This window comes from Leguminivora glycinivorella, chromosome 3 (genome assembly GCF_023078275.1).
Source record: "Leguminivora glycinivorella isolate SPB_JAAS2020 chromosome 3, LegGlyc_1.1, whole genome shotgun sequence".
NCBI classification, from domain to species: Eukaryota; Metazoa; Arthropoda; class Insecta; order Lepidoptera; family Tortricidae; genus Leguminivora; species Leguminivora glycinivorella.
The window spans coordinates 18,679,939-18,697,226 of record NC_062973.1 but is presented as its reverse complement, the minus strand read 5'-3'; the positions used below and the strand labels follow the sequence as shown (position 1 = coordinate 18,697,226).

General features: G+C 36.5%; 1 protein-coding gene across 1 annotated transcript in view; it reads left to right on the top strand.

The window, feature by feature from the left end:
• The window catches only part of LOC125224620, a 186,310-nt gene that overhangs the window by 140,388 nt on the left and 28,634 nt on the right, over positions 1–17,288 (top strand). The window contains exons 7-10 of the mRNA XM_048128042.1: positions 2,285–2,490; positions 2,926–3,042; positions 6,723–6,848; positions 8,320–8,466. Of these exons, the coding sequence (XP_047983999.1) occupies positions 2,285–2,490; positions 2,926–3,042; positions 6,723–6,848; positions 8,320–8,466 (596 nt within the window). The remainder of the gene's footprint in view (positions 1–2,284; positions 2,491–2,925; positions 3,043–6,722; positions 6,849–8,319; positions 8,467–17,288) is intronic.

Genomic DNA, 17,288 nt, shown 5'->3' with positions numbered 1-17,288 from the left:
GCCAATGCCATTTCAAACTTGGTTGGTCCAATCTTCATACGTCTTGGGTTCCAGATGGGTTCTACATATGCCGTTACGAATTTAAAGATATTGACTATATTATAAGTATGTATATGTATATGCTTGATTGATTGATTTCCGATTTTATTGCTTTAAAAGCTATGGAAAATAGCAGTCCTATTTTTGAAATACGATACGAGGTACAGAATCCAGCGGCATTTTTATGCATTCGGTCTGGTCTGAAATCCCAACGGTAGAAATATTGTTTATATCGAGAATAAAATACTGTGGTAACTCAAGTTATTTGTTTTAATTCCTAAAGTGATATGAAAACATTTAACTTCTTCGATTATAATTTATTTAAATCACTCTAAGTCGTATTGTACAGCATACAATTATCATAGCATTATTTTTATCTAAAATTTGCTTGTCAATAAATGAAGCCAAACTTTTCTTCGAAAAATACTTTGTTACCAGTTAGTTTTCTTTTGAAATCGTCTTCAAAAAAGTCGTCGTAAATTTTGTTTGAGTATTTTTAGCTACGATAGCAAATAAGTTTCCTCTGACATTCTTGTTAGAACGCGCCTTGTTAGAAGTCACGTTTTGAAAGTTTTAAACGCTTAAAGCCCTTAAAGGCAGTCTTTCATTCTATTTAAATCCATACTATATACTATATATACTATATACTATATATACTATACTATATACTTATACTATACTATACTATACTATACTATACTATACTATATACTATATATACTATATACTATATATACTATATACTATAATATTATAAATGCGAAAGTAACTCTGTCTGTCTGTCTGTCTGTCTGTCTGTCTGTCTGTCTGTTACGCTTTCCCGCTTAAACCACGCAACCGATTTTGATGAAATTTGGAACAGACAATCTTTAGACCCTGAGACAGAACATAGGCTACTTTTTATTTCGAAAAAAGGGATGAAGGGGTTGAAAAAGAGGTTGAAAGTTTGTATGGGATTTCTTAATTTTAAAAGATAAAACCATGAAACTTTATATTTTAGCACTTGATAAGAAATCATTAAACATCTTGATAAGGTCGAACGCGATTAATTAACATTATTTTTACCTTTTTTCTTTTTTTTTTGTGTGTCGTGCGGTGGGAAATAAACATTAACTAAAAGCGGGTAGATTATATTTATTTGTCTACCCCGAACATTTATATATATTAATATCGGGTAGTTTTGTGTTGTTTACATCTCCGGTGACATTTTACTGGGACGTCAGTCTTCCGCGACCACGGCCAGTGCAACCTGGCCGAAACGTTGGGAAAAAAGGTAAAAATAATGTTAATTAATCGCGTTCAGCCTGTATGTGACTTTAAATATGTGTACAAAGCGCGAGAACTTAAAGTGTTATCTTGATAAGGGATAGGGATAGGGATAGCGATAGGGATAGCGATAGCGATAGGGATAGCGATAGGGATAGCGATAGCGATAGCGATAGCGATAGCGTTAGCGATAGCGATAGCGATAGGGATACGGATACGGATACGGATAATATGGGTATCGTTAGAGGGATACGGATAATCGCTCGGCGGTCTCTTACAATCAATGTGCTCTAAGACGATCGTTGTTTGCTTGCTTGAAGATTACGTTTGCGATTGGTTTGCGATAAGTATAATCAAAATGTAAAAAATTGTAAGGGATAATAGAAAAAAGTACTTTTTACCCACCGATCATAGTGTCGAAATACGGGCTATTACGGATGTTTATAAAGGTTTCCCCAGCGTATATAGAATTACCTACGCTGTGGTCGATGTGTAATATTTCTACAATCATTGCAAGCAAAAGTATTATGTGCAATCGAAATAATCGCAGATAAATATACCTACAGAGAAACCTACGGATCCAAATGAAAATCTTAATGAATACTTTTATTACGCGGGCGAAGCCGCGGGTAAAAGCTAGTCGTATTATATCAGAGTAAGTCCATTTATAATAAAAAATAAAAAATAAACTCTTTATATCACAAACTGTATCCTACCGGCACTTTTGTACTTTACACAATAAGTCATTCTCAGATATATACCCACGTAAAGCAAAACTTAATAAATTCAACAAATTTGTTAGGATATTTTATATGATATGATAAATATTAATAGACATTTCTCCGAGCCTTAATTTCTAGAAATCAGAGACTTCTGCTTTAAATATACAAAGTTGCCAACTTGCCGAAGTCAAAGCATTTGAAACGCTCAAAAAATAGACTGAATACGTCTAAGTACGCAAACATTATTTCTTTTTTAGATGCAGTAAAAGCCAACGGCGAACTGATCTCTCGACTAGAGCAACACGCCTCGGCAGACGCGGCGCCGGGTGAGAAGCCCGTCGTCCACGCTCAGGCGAAACTGGACGTCCCGTCCGAAGGCGTTCACCGCACCATGTTGCAAGAGGGTTCGCATGTCAGCGTGGTTGACGCAACTACGCCCGCTGGGGAGGAAGTCACCACTAAGGTAGCGCGCGCGCGCGCTTTAGATTCAGTCATAAGATTACTGCATACTACATAGTCAAATACGCGCTTGGGCGAAACTGGACGTGCCGTCCGAAGGCGTCCATCGCACCATGGTTCAAGAGAGCTCGCATGTCAGTGTGGTTGACGCGACTACGCCTGCTGGAGAAGAGGTTACTACCAAGGTTAGTCGAGAGGTAAAGTTAGATCCACGTTCAGGCGAAACTGGATGTGCCGTCTGAAGACGTCAACCGCAGCATGGTTCAAGAAGGCTCGTATATCAGTATGGTTGACGAGACTACGCCTGCTGGCGAAGAAGTCACCACAACTCGCTCGCACTAATATGTCTGTATGAGCGAGATCCATAAGTTCATAGTCAAAGTTTGTTAAAGATATAGCATCACATTCTCTAAAGTGTTAACTGTCATGTCTTCCCCAGGTGTTCCACGGAGCGGCTCGCCTAGTACAGCCGGGTACCGCCACCAACCAGAAGGACGGCCACACCGCCATCAGGCGTGCCTTCAACGCCGACATCACAAAGGAAACTAAGAACAATGTAAGCTGACTTGTCTTGTTCCAAGCCTATTCGAGTGTCTCACTGTTGTGCAAGGACTTCTCTTCCTTGATTTCTTGATTGTTGTTTTTTTAAAGGAACAGCATGCATTTACGTACGTATTACGTAACAGTAACATTTGGGGTAGTGGAACTCCTGATGATGGTCAGAACGGAACTCCTCAAATCTGAACGGCACACTTACAGTGACTTTGGTTTTTTTATAAGAACAGCATGCACTTACGTCCAGAACAGTGACATTTTGTGCAGTGGAACTGCTGATGATGCTCAGAACCGAACTCCTCAAATCTGAACGGCACACTTATAGTGACTTTGGTATTTTTATAAGAACAGCATGCATTTGAGTTCAGAACAGTGACATTTATTTGTTATGAGATTTATTTACCTACATTCTACATAATCCAAAATTCGCAAGTAGCTTTCACCAGAACCCTAAAGGCGGCGGTTTTTTTTTCTTAAAAATTATCTACATCAGTTCACAGTATGCGGGACGACTGTAGTTTGAACAAAACCGATTTTTACTTTGTGATACGTAAAGTATTAATTAACTCTAGATAAAATAAATAATATAAGTCGATGTCAAAAATTACATTTCTTCAAACATGTGCACTACATACATACATTTATGTGCATGACGTTATGCACATAAAAACGTGTGAAAATGGAGACTTACGCATGAGTTTTATCTGAAAACTGTCGATCGAGTGAATGTAAAATAAATAAACAAACCATTAAATTACGTATGCGATATTTTTTGACAGTTTCAAGTAAAAATACAAGTCAATAATATAATATCGGCAGCAATATCAAGCGTAAAGCAATATCACAAACACTTAATTAGATAATTTATAGCCGTTCCGTGGCGTGTATCAGAACGTGTTGGAATTCAAGGAAAACCCACAAATTGCTCAACATTAATCAGGATTATCCTCCCTTAAGGATTAGAGCAATACTTAATAAGGACCTTGTTATTTGTGTCAAAGTCGCCACGGCATCAGTAGTAGGTCAAACACGGCGATTAAGAGGCTGTCAGCTTCCAGTGTCCTTGAAATTAATGTCACTTAAGCATTTTAAACCGAAAAACTATTGGTTTAAGTAAAATAAAATGAAATATGTTGGTTAATTATTATTATATTTCACCGTGACCGTACTTGCAAAGTCGCATTACATAATTGGACGAAATCGGCTCGAAAAATAGAAAATATAGCAGAGATTTGTTTTTAGTTTTCCATTAAACGATTATTTGAGTTATGGGTCTGTCACAAGGGTGTAATCACAAGTTCCACAAGCATCTGGGAAATTTTCGTAAGTCGCCCCCGTGACCAGATGGCCAAGCGGTGTAAGTCCGGCAAACGAAAGACGCTTGGAGGAATGGACGTCTTGGTTTTTTAGGGTTCCGTACCAAAAAGATACAAAAGGAACCCTTATGGCGCCGCTCTGTCTGTCTGTCTGTCTGTCTGTCTGTCACATTATTAAATATCTCGAGAACTACTTATGCTATCGCTTTGAAATTTTGAATACTTATGAACATTGTTAACCTCTACAAAATGAAAGTATTTTTTTAATTTATTAATATTAATTGCAAAAATGGCCAAAATGAAAGGGGGGCAAACTGAAAATTTCAAGTAACTAGGTCAAGTGGGGTATCGTTAAATAGAGCTCAAACTGTACATATCAAAACTATTTTTTATAATTTTTTGGTCGTGGAAAAAAAATGTTTTTTGAAGGAAAATGTAAAAAAAATACCGCCCCCCCCCTTATCTCCGAAGTTTACCAACATAAATTTATGGAATTTTTACTTAATTTGCCGATAGATGTCGCTGTACGTTGAACGCTCATTTCCTACATCGCGTTTTCCTGATACAATGTGGTCGGTTCAGGAGCGTCCTTGCGACACGTCGTAAGTCGTAAACAATTGAAGTCGAATAGTCTTGATTTTATTTGGACGTTGTCTAACAATAAAATTGTATATTAAAATATTACTTTTTATGTGGAAAATTGAGTATTGAGGGATTTAGTCAAATCTGTAGAGTTCTATGAATAACATTTTGATGATTCAACTATTGAAAGTTTGTACGGAACCCTCGGTGAGCGAGTCCGACTCGCACTTGACCAGTTTTTTTTTCTTTATATATGACATTGCTTTCAGTTTAAAAGTGCCTAGGTTTAAATTTGTAAGTTCAGACATGAAAATAATAATGGAATCATAATGTATGTAAGTGTGTTAGTGCACGTTTCATTTGGCATGTAGGTGACATTTTGCGACAGTTAAATTGGCTGTTCGAGTTCAGTAAGCGTTTAATTTAAACTTGATAGGGTTATTTGACACTCGAGCTTAGACGAAGACCTATAAGTGGATAAAGGGGCTGCCAATGCCAGGAAAATGCTTTCATTAATTTACTATTTATCTCCTTCTTTAGCATTTTTCCTTTTCCTAATAGGAATATAAATAATAAGAATATCCTACAATCTAGTAGTACTTACAGAACCTTACCTACTATAATAAATTCAGTGTATTGGTGTAATTTCGTGGCTTTCATAATTTCATTGCTCATTGAATAGAAAAAAATGATCAAAGTCGGAGCAACTCATAACTGCGGTTTCTATCTACAAAGATTAGATGCCTACGCGTTGCAGTTCAAATGCTTTGCGAGTTCATGACATTGAGAGGACACGTAGGTGAGCAAATAAACATGACTTGGTGCTTGGAGACTTAATTGAGTTGGGCTAATATTAAATTATACTATTAATGGCCAAGTGCGAATCGGACTTGTGCAATATAGGTACATAAGGTTAGGATCAAGGTTAAGGTTACGGTTACTATATGTCTATACTAGTAGTTAAAATCGGCAAAACAAATCATGTACCTATGTTCTATGGAAGCCCCACAAAAATATTTATTTTGTTACGTTTTTAGTTTTTTTATTACAAATGGGCTTATTAATCTTATTACTCTTAGCCACAGACTAGTTTTTAGGGTTCCGTAGCCAAAATGGCAAAAACGGAACCCTTATAGTTTCGTCATGTCCGTCTGTCCGTCTGTCCGTCTGTCCGTCTGTCCGTCTGTCACAGCCGATTTACTCGGAAACTATAAGTACTACAGTGATGAAATTTGATGGGAATATGTGTTGTATGAACCGCTACAAAATTATGACACTAAATAGTAAAAAGAATTGGGGGTGGGGCCCCCATACATGTAACTGAGGGATGAAAATTTTTTTTTCGATGTACATACCCGTGTGGGGTATCAATGGAAAGGTCTTTTAAAATGATATAAAGTTTTCTAAAAAACATTTTTCTTAAAGTGAACGGTTTTGAGATATCAGCTCTCAAAGTCGTAAAAAGTATGTCCCCCCCTCTATTTTTATAACTACGGGGTATAAAATTCTAAAAAAAATAGAGGTGATGCATGCTAATTAACTCTTTCAACGATTTTTGGTTTGATCAAAGTATCTCTTATAGTTTTTGAGATAGGTTGATTTAACTGTAATTTTGGCAGGTGTATAAATTGACATAATAAGTTTATTATATTTGCTGCTACGGAACCCTTTGTGCGCGAGCCCGACTCGCACTTGGCCGGTTTTTAATTTTAATCTTTCTAATCTTTATATACTCATTGTATAAACATTGCCTCCTTTTTGACGAGATTATCTTGTTTTCTAGATTGACCATTACGCTTCGTACGCCGGTGTTCAGTACTCTCCTCTCGACATGGCAGAGTACGTGTTCTGGACTGGTGACGAGCGCGGAGTCACCGCGGCCATCGAGGAGTTCCTACAGGAGGGAATGGTAATTCTAAGAGCGCATTCATACAGCTTGAACTAAACAAACACGAGCGTGTGGAGAGTTGTTTGACTTTTCTGTTTGGTGCTTCTAGTGATCGGCATCGATGTCGGTTTTTTAGGGTTCCATAGTCAACTAGGAACCCTTATAGTTTCGCCATGTCTGTCTGTCCGTCCGTCCGTCCGTCCGTCCGCGGATAATCTCAGTAACCGTTAGCACTAGAAAGCTAAAATTTGGTACCAATATGTATATCAATCACGCCGACAAAGTGCAAAAATAAAAAATGGAATAAAATGTTTTAATATTATAGGGGACCCCCCCCCTACATGTAAAGTGGGAGCTGACATTTTTTTTTTTTCATTCCAACCCCAACATGTGATATATTGTGTGATAGGTATGTAAAAATGAATAAGGGTTTACAAAGATTGTTTTTTGATAATATTAATATTTTCGGAAATATTCGCTCCTAAAGGAAAAAAAAAGTGCGTCCCCCCCCCCCCTCCCTCTAACTTTTGAACCATATGTTTAAAAAATATGAAAAAAATCACAAAAGTAGAACTTTATAAAGACTTTCTAGGAAAATTGTTTTGAACTTGATAGGTTCCGTAGTTTTTGAGAAAACTACGGAAAACTACGGAACCCTACACTGAGCGTGGCTCGACACGCTCTTGGCCGGTTTTTACTCTAATCAAAGGCATGTCCGACAAGGCACGTTCGCAAAGCGTGGTGATACCGTGTTCGGGTTCGGTGATATTCGGCATGTGCTTGGTTGGTGTTTGTGGCAAACACCAAACGTAACCACTGTAACGGCTCTGCCAAGACATTTGCGCGGCTGGCGGAGGTAACGCCTGCAATCACAAGTGGGAACTATTAGTCCCACATCTGGTAGAAATTACAAAAATAGCTCAAATTAGCACGCCACAAAATATTTGCACTAGCGATCAACAGTACGTGCCTCTCGGGCCGATAACTAGATTTCATGATTTCTATGCAAATAAAACTTATAGTGGTTGATCAGAGTTGAAGAGCAATGGTGAAATGATTATTGGCTTTTAAAGTTGATGATGCTGATGTTGCTGGTGATGCTGGATCACTTATACATTGTATACCTACACCACGGAAGTAAATAGATCAGAAAGGATTAAACATCCTCACGTTCGTGAAAACATTTTTGAGATATTTATTGTTACGGATGTCGTCACCGGCATAAATAAGTGATGATTTCTGTACCTTGTCACATTAGCATCTTGTTTGAAATGTCATAGAAAGTTGTCAAATGATTAAAAGCGACAAGGTACAGAAATCATCACTTATTTTTGTCGGTGACTGTACCTCTAAATAATTTAAATACTCATAACGTTTATCGAAAATAATAAGTACGGGATTCTTAGAGATAACCTGCCAAAGTCAATAGTAGGTAGATTGTAATCAGTTTGGTACGTTTGAAAACAAAAGTAACAATGTTTTATTTATCCAGATGTCGAAGGAAGAAGCTATCGCGTTCCTTCAGGAGATCAAATTCAACATTGATTATCTTCGAGCACACTACTCCCAGAACATCCGGGCCGAGGAAACAGCCCAGCAGGAGAAGCTTAGGAGTCTGCTAATGGAACAAGCTAACAAGGTAACTCAACTGTTGGTGGTGATCATCTCTCTGGGTTCCTCATGCGCTCATGACTGACCGTCGCGGCCACATTCACACGCTGTCCACCCCTATTTCATGGTATTGATATAAACTATACACTCTGTTTTTATTGAATTCCGTTAACTTTAAGGGAAGATTCATTACATAAAATACAATTAATTTCTCTAAGAAACTAGAGTCTTAACTCTTGCGGTTATCAAGTTATTAAATAATAAAGATAATTGCAGCACACGTGTGCCTTTACCAATTTATAATGTTATTTGTTTTGACATGTGCCGTCAATGACATGACAGTAACTTGAATGTTATTCTTAATTCACACGAATAAATTCATTTATTGTGTATGAAAATAATAAAAAAAAATTGTTGCAAATTTAACTAAAAATGATAATATAAGGTGGTCCCTAACGACGTGTCGAATTTAACGGAAAACAAAAAAGTGTATATGTAAATATGTATAGGTATATTAATATAGATATTTTGGAATATAAATTTTAATGTCATCCTCTCAGCGAAATAGGAATCGAAATCAGTCTGCACAATTCAAATTAGATACAGTGTCTTATTAAAATTAGATACGGTAGGTAGACGATATGCATACTTATAGATTAACGCTGTTTTCAGATAAATACACATGTAAGCTGTTTATAGATCGTGTAAGCTGTTTACGACAACGTGCGGCATGCTTAGTATTATAGGTTAAGGGCCAGTTGCATCAACCACATTTGACAGACACATCATCGTCAATCAGCAGACGTCTATGGAATTTCCCATACAATAAAATTTAACGAACGCTTTAACGGTGACAGACGGTTTGATGCAACCGGCCCTAAATCTGACAAATCTCCGCACTATCGTGGATGATACGAAGTTTGTTACGCCACAAGGAAGGAAGAAGGAAGGAAGGACCATAGAAAGGATCAAGATTGTTTTGTCCATTATTGTAGTGCGAGCGAGTGGAAAGACGTGCTAGAAAGGGTCGGCATATTGGGCTCGCGCGGCTGGTAAAATACCTAATTTCGCCCGACGCCGAAATGTAATAACGCTCTGAATATCTTCATCACTTTAATAGGTAACAGTCTGTGCAAACGCGTCTGTGTAAGCTTCTGGATAAACATACAGAAGTTTCCTTACCTGCACAGCTAAACTATGGAAAGAACTATCGCCTGCCGTAATTCCGGACATATTGAAATGAAAGCACCGCACTTCAACCCTTCTGGAAAGGTACCTAGTCTGGCTTTGTCGCGCCAATGCGCAAGAGCGATAAAGATAGATAGCTACGAGAGAAGAGATGTTATCGAGAGCGTTTCGTGAGCGTTTGTGCATTCGGCTAAACACACTGGTGTGCGGTATGGGAGGAGGTGATCGCTTACCATCAGGCAATCTGTCTACTCGTTTGGCTCCTATCTCAAAAGAATATATAGATCTACCCTGTTCTTAATATCCTAAAAGTAAAATTTGTAAGATCTAACTCAGTTAATGCATTCATTAAGCAACTCGTATTAACAATATAAAATTAACACCTCCCGTAGATAAAACACCTAATATCTACTCGTAGGTACTTCACTTTTTTGAACCCAGTCAGTCTGGCAACAGATATCGTACTCGTATTTACTTTATAGTCTGACGTAGTTCCCAGACGGTCTGGTCTATTTATAAATGCAAACAGACTACCGAATATTAATTTATTATAATAACTCATTACTAAGCTTTGTCCGTCGCAAACAACTTTATCTTCAATGTAAATTTGTTTTCATCAGCGTTCGTGATCGATCCCGCTGTTTACTTACATTATAGGGTAAAGCTTGTCAAGGAAACGCCAAATTAAAGGCTTTTCGTCGGATGTAAAGGGTAGATTTGTACCCTTGATCAAAATCGTAACATAATTTCAATAAAAACACATTACTCACGCCTATTTAATATTCAAATAACACAGTGACAGACAGACAGACGGACGGAGTCGCACCATAAGGGTTCCTTTTGTACCTTTTTGGTACGTAACCCTAAAAAGGGAAATCAGAGCACGTTATATATCTGCTGCCCACTCCACTCATACCCCGGGCCTGCTGAAGATCTGAACATCGTGACACCGGATCTGGTTGCCTGGCTTAGCAACCTCAAGGCTACACTTTGATTGCTTTTAGATATAATCTGCCATACGATTAAATAACTAAGAGCACATTGAAGTTCTCAAGTTTCAGTGCTGCTCTTAGCAACTAACGGAGTAAAAACAAAACTGTGACATTGCAGTAAGTTTGCCAGCCTCTCGCCTACGCCACAATACAACCCATATCCCACAGTCGACTTCTACGACACCCACGAAAGGAAAGGGGGTGATATAATTCTTAACCCGCCGCCATACTGGCAATCACAAATTTATATCAAAATATTTACCACGATCGCTTGTTTTGATAGTTCATCAGACATGTGACCTACCTAGGCATGAGCCATGATTATATGCTGAAGTAATCGTTTGTTCTCTCTGTTGTGTATCTGTTTTGTTTATGAGATAAAAGGAAAATTTTATTACAAGGAATACAGGGTTGGTACCATACGCAAGTATCTACATATGCCACGTGCATTTTCGTTAAAGGACAACAATTGAAAGGACTATTGTTATGCGCGTCCCACTTTCTTTATTCGACGATCTACTTTACCTGCTTATATTTAGTTGGTATCTGTAGCTAATGTCCTTCAGGACAATCCGATTGTCGACTGGAATAGCTAAGCAAAATGGTTAAGTGTTTATGTGCTTTATTTTACCCATTTATTTAATTGGCGTAACGAATTTTGAAACTTAAGTAGGTGATTGCTATAATTAATTCACCGACACCATAGTTATTGTCCAGGGGGCCGATTTTTGAGTCTCACGGCGTTCGAATTCAGAATATTGTCACTGAAAATAATAGGCAATTCACCGTTTTCAACCGGTATTTAAGTGACAGTGAGACTCAAAAATCGGCCCCCTGTTCATACTTAGGCAAAAATATTCAATGCAATAGACCTTTATTGTAAATAGACTACGTACTTACCTACTAGTTGTAGACTTAAGGTAAAATCATAGCAAAGCTATATGACATACTCGACCTTACTCGTATGTATTATTTAATTGTGTAGACGTTGAAAACACACACTTTGTTGTTGATTTTCTGTATATTGAATTTCAGGAAGACATTTCTCCGCTCCTACTTTTATCCGATTTAATTCCCAGTCCAAATAGAATGATGAAATTAGACGGTATCTTATCCCAGGCGTGACAGATTTTTTGAATGTGATATTTAGGATAGGGCCGTTAATATACATAATTGTCTTTTATAAGCGATTTATCCGGGAACTTTTAAAATTAATATTACAGCATTATGATATTAGGGATGTAATGTTAATGGATTAGGTACCTACCTATACCTACGAGCACATTAGGGATGTCACTGCCTCGTCAAGATTGGCCCAGTTGATGCAATATGACCCGAATAGGTAACATAAAGGTTTAATCTACGTTTATGACTGGGGTGTGATAAAAATAGAGTGCCGTGGTTAGCAGCCCTCGTAACTGTTAACTGGCAGTTACGCTACGTTTTCACTTAGCTGGATTTTCGATCGTCCGAGTTAATTAAGCGTGTTATTGGGCAATACTGTTAATGCGTATTATGTCACTGTTTTCAGTGTTTTAATGGTCTATCATTGGCGGGTTTGACAATTGATTAGTTCAAACTTGTTGGACCAAATTCAGTAGGGACTATTACGAGTAGGTACAGGACTTCCGGTGCGAACGGCATCTTAGCGGCTTGGTGTCGTGAATAATTTATTTTTCTTTTACTCATGAATATTGTTTAAAGTGTAATATCGATAGCTTATTATGCAGTAAACTAATGTTGTAGAATTAATTAATCTCGAAACGCGTTTAGCCTCTTTTTTGTCGTCATCGGCCGGTAGTCCACGTGTTCTTGTCTAGCTATCAATTTACAAGTGCTAACTTACCGTACACTGTCGTACTTACCGTACAAAAATTATGAATAATTAGCTCATATCACCTTGACACTGGCGAAATAGTCCCAATGGACTGAAGCCATTTAATTTTAAAAACTGAACTGAGTAGGTACAGTCGGCTAAAAAAGTGGTTTACCACTTTTCAACCTTATGTGTTTAGACATAGAGTCGAAAAGTGGTAAACCACTTTCTTGGCTGACCGTACTTAGTAGGTAGAGGAAGTTGTTCGTGCAATTTTTTGTACAGTCGACTACAAAGAGATGTATCCATTTTTTCACCTTATTACAATGCAATAAGGTGAAAAAGTGGATACATCTCTTTGTAGTCGACTGTACGTATACTTTTTTCTCGTAATAAGTAAAATTACCCCGATTAAAAATATACTGTTATAACTTAGTAACTTTAATTCTAATTTTTATTAAATTAGGACACTTTGTTCGGTTGTCGTTTGTTTCCTTTCTTTTAGTGAATATTTTAAATATATGATTTTGACTCATGGAGACCATATACATCTCTAAGGAGAATTAGATTAAGTAGATATACATTTTATTTTTAGTTGTGACATTTAGAGTCATTTGCACCTCTAAAGTAATTTTAGACTTTTTTTTTTGTATTTGTACTTTTTATATTAAAATTTAGTGTAGTTCTTGGTTGTAATTCGACATTTAGAGACCTTCTACATCTCTAATTAATTGTATAGAGTTAACTTTAGTTAGAACTTAGAATTAGTATATAATAGTATCAATTGTAATTTCAACTCAATTTTAAATATTTTTTTAAATACCTATTGTTCCTATGTACATGTGACGTGTAAAAGTGCCCCTGTGGCCTATTTGCTGAATAAATTATTTTGATTTTTGATTTTTTTTTACTTTTATGTATCACGCCTATAACGAATCCGCGGCAAAGCATCAGCTTTATTATTTTATTGCTAGTAGATAACATTATTTAAGTAACTGATGGTGCATAATTATAATTACGCATTAAAACGAGAATCTCACTTAGGTACATTTCAATAAGCAGCAGTAGCACAAATAACTTAAAAATAAATAAGTACTTAGTCATATTTTCTTCGTACGTACTTAATACTTTTCCTAAGATTGTATTTATTCTAAAAAAACAACTACCTACCCATAAGAAAGGAACTTTCAGCTTAAGTGGCTTTCTGATTTCCAATAACTCCAGACTTAACTTCGTTTTCTCAGAACTGCAGTCGATATTTGCACTCCATGAGGCAAATCATATTATCTATCTAGGGCAGACCATTATCAATGAAAATTGATTATTATAGAGACTTACTATCAAAGTAAAATTTGTATTAGCAAGGGCGATTAAATACTGGATCAGACAAAGCCCATACAAAAAAGTGTAGCCTACCCCTGAAATGTGGTTACCTATCAAAAAGTCGAAAATTGTAATGTCAATTATTAGTAGCCCGAAAACGCTTCCCATTTTATTAATTGGCCTACGTATTCTTTGCCCGAAAGTACTTTTCCCCTATTATTATTTTCCCGATTCTTATTTCGCTGTAATTTTGTTTCGCTTATGATTCGAATCAACACTTATTAAAATTCCTAAGAATCATTTGACAACTACTTTTTGTCGCGTAATGTTTTTATTCCGAAATATTATTTAACCGCTATATCAAAAGTTCGAAATTCGAATAAACACTTATTAAAATTCCTAAGTATCATTTGACAGCAATTTTGTATGGCGTATAGTTTTATAATTCGAAATATTATTAAGCCGCTATATCAAAAGTTCAATAAATCCTTAATTTTCTAACAAAAGTTTGTTCCCGACCCTCACGGTCGCAGTTCTTACTTGACCTATGAGTGCTTGCCATGAGAGTTTGTGGCAAAGGTTTATTTCTGTAGGGTCGCAGTTCTAACCTCACCTAACCCACTTTCTTACAAATGTTTGTTTCTGTGAGGGTCGCAGTTCTAACCTAACCTAACCCAGTTTTCTAGCACAAGTTTGTTTCTGTAGGGTCGCAGTTCTAACCTAACCTAACCCACTTTTCTTACAAATGTTTGTTTCCGTGAGGGTCGCAGTTCTAACCTAACCTAACTCACTTTTTTTAGAAATGTTTGTTTCTGTGAGGGTCGCAGTTCTAACCTAACCTAACCCACTTTTCTAGAACAAGTTTGTTTCTGTATGGTCGCAGTTCTAACCTAACCTAACCCACTTTTCTAGCACAAGTTTGTGTCTGAATGGTCGCAGTTCTAACCTAATCTAACCCACTTTTCTTGCTAATGTTTGTTTTTGTGAGGGTCGCAGTTCTAACCTAACCTAACCCACTTCTCTAGTACAAGTTTGTTTCTGTATGGTCGCAGTTCTAACCTAACCTAACCCACTTTTCTTAGCAAGTTTGTTTCCGTGGGGGTCGCATTTCTAACCTAACCTATTTTTTTTGTAATGTTTCTATAAAATAATATTAGGAAACATGACATTTCGATGTCGCGTAGCATCGAATTTATGAAAAGGTGGTTAACGAAACGGTTGTCAAATGATAAGATTGGCAACCGTTCTTCTGGTTATTGAGTTTTTATAAAATGATATTGGGGAAAATGACATTTCGATGTCACGTAGCATCGGATTTATGAAAAGGTGGTTAACAAATTGGTTGTCAAATGATAAAGTTGGCAACCGTTCTTCTGGTTATAGAGTTTCGGGCTCGGAGGAAATATAGACTGGAGTAGCCTTTCAGTTACTTACCCCTCTGCCAAAAAACTTGAACAAATGTTCATAAAGTCACGTAAATACAATTTCACAATCGATTCATGCTCATTCACAGAATCTCCACGACACATATCACTGGTAATTAAAAATGCCCGCGTGTGCTGTGAACACTTGTAACAAGCGCTCAAATACCTCAAGTTTGCAAAAAGATGGCATAATATTCCATTTGTAAGTAATTTTAATATTGTTGTATTACTGTTTTTATTATCTAAATGATAATATTTTTGTCATACGTCATCGAATATCGATTTATGTGATCGAATGCAATCGATTCGAAATTAGTTGGTGGGTAGAAATTACGTCACGAACACTCCCCACGAGACTTCGATTTTTTGCTGTTTAAGAAGTTACCTAATGTGGTTTAAAATAGGGTCGATATTTATATATCAATTTATTCATAAAAAGACGCACTCCCCACGAGACTTCATTTATATATTTTGTAAGAATTAACCTCATTGCAATTAGAATAGAGCATATAATAATATTGACAAGGATAATTGAAAATTAGAAAAATCATTTGACCGAGACTTGTCTTAGAGATGTGGGCATGGTCGATAAAATACCAAATATCGATAAAAAAGTATGATTTGCAAACCTTGATCACACAATTCATTTGAAATATATTTGCAATTTTCCGAAAGAGAATGATTTGAGTTTTATTACATGTACTTAATAAACTTTTCACTTTGAACCAGTACCTATTGATAACAGTTAATGAAGACTAAACCATTTTTAGTTTATTTATTTACTTAATCAAGTTTATTTATAATGATTTAGTACCACCAACCGCAGTAAACGTTGTTGATTAGTTAGTCTGGAAAAATAAATTAATGTTTTGTCAAAATGTCAAATATTTCTTTACCTACTAATCGTATTATCCATCGCTAGTCCACCCGCGTGATACCTACTACCCAGGATTGTCATTAGTGAATCTTAATATGATTATAATAGTGCCAAACATTAAACAGATCTAGAAAAAACAACGACATCATTAAAATTATAATTTGCTTGATTAATTATTATCGACTTCTGTTATCGATGCCTGCCTCATCCAGTCATCCCTATAGTTTGAGACACACACGTGCGCATTTAGTGTCCGTACACACTGTGTTTCTACGAAGTATTTCCATGTGTGATATGTCTGTGTGCATCATAATGAGCATGTGTTATTTTTTTATCATAATGTGCGTGTGTATTGACAATAATATCTTTTGCATTTGTGAGTACTCCTTTACATGTGTTATTTCCTCACCTCCCGCGAATCTTGGCAGAATTATTTGTACGTAGACGCAACATGAAGGCTACTCCAGTCTATATTTCCTCCGAGGTTTCGGGAAAACGATAATGTGGCATAGCAAAATAGCGTCATTTTAAAAATATGGTAAACAATGTATTTGGATTATAAAAATTCTGTCAACCGTTTTCGGACAAGTGATAATCGGACAAAGGATTTTCGAAACATCGATAGGTTACCCTGAAATGTATATTCCTTTTAGGCTAAAACTAGATGGCGCTGTTTCGCAGCCTGGAAGTGGCCAAAATCATATTTTCCCCAAATATTTTTGCGTGTTTTTATTTTTTATGCTTTAATATCATGACATCACGTCAATACACAATTACACATTAAAAAAAATTGTATTATTTTTTGTTGTTTATTGTAGTTATTTTTTTTTTGATAAGTGACGCTAAAATCTTGGGGTATTACGATTCGTTGTATGAAAATTTTAAATCCATGTTCATTTACAACCATTTTTTGACACAGGATCAAAATGTAAGTAGAACCTTGGTTGGCAACTCATCAGTATCGCCATTGAACCGAGTATCAACCAAAGTTGTGATGCCATGTAAACATGCATGCAACGAGCACGAATTTTCTTGATTTTACGGAGGAATGTTTTTCTAATATGTTATTTATCAATTAGGTAAAGAGTTACAAGCTATATACAACCTATATAGACAAAGTGGGACGTTTTCCCGTGCACAATCACATATCTTCGGCATTATAGAACGTTGAGAGTTAATTGATTAGATAAAAGCTCCATACCGCCGATCCAGCAGTGAACGAGATTTATT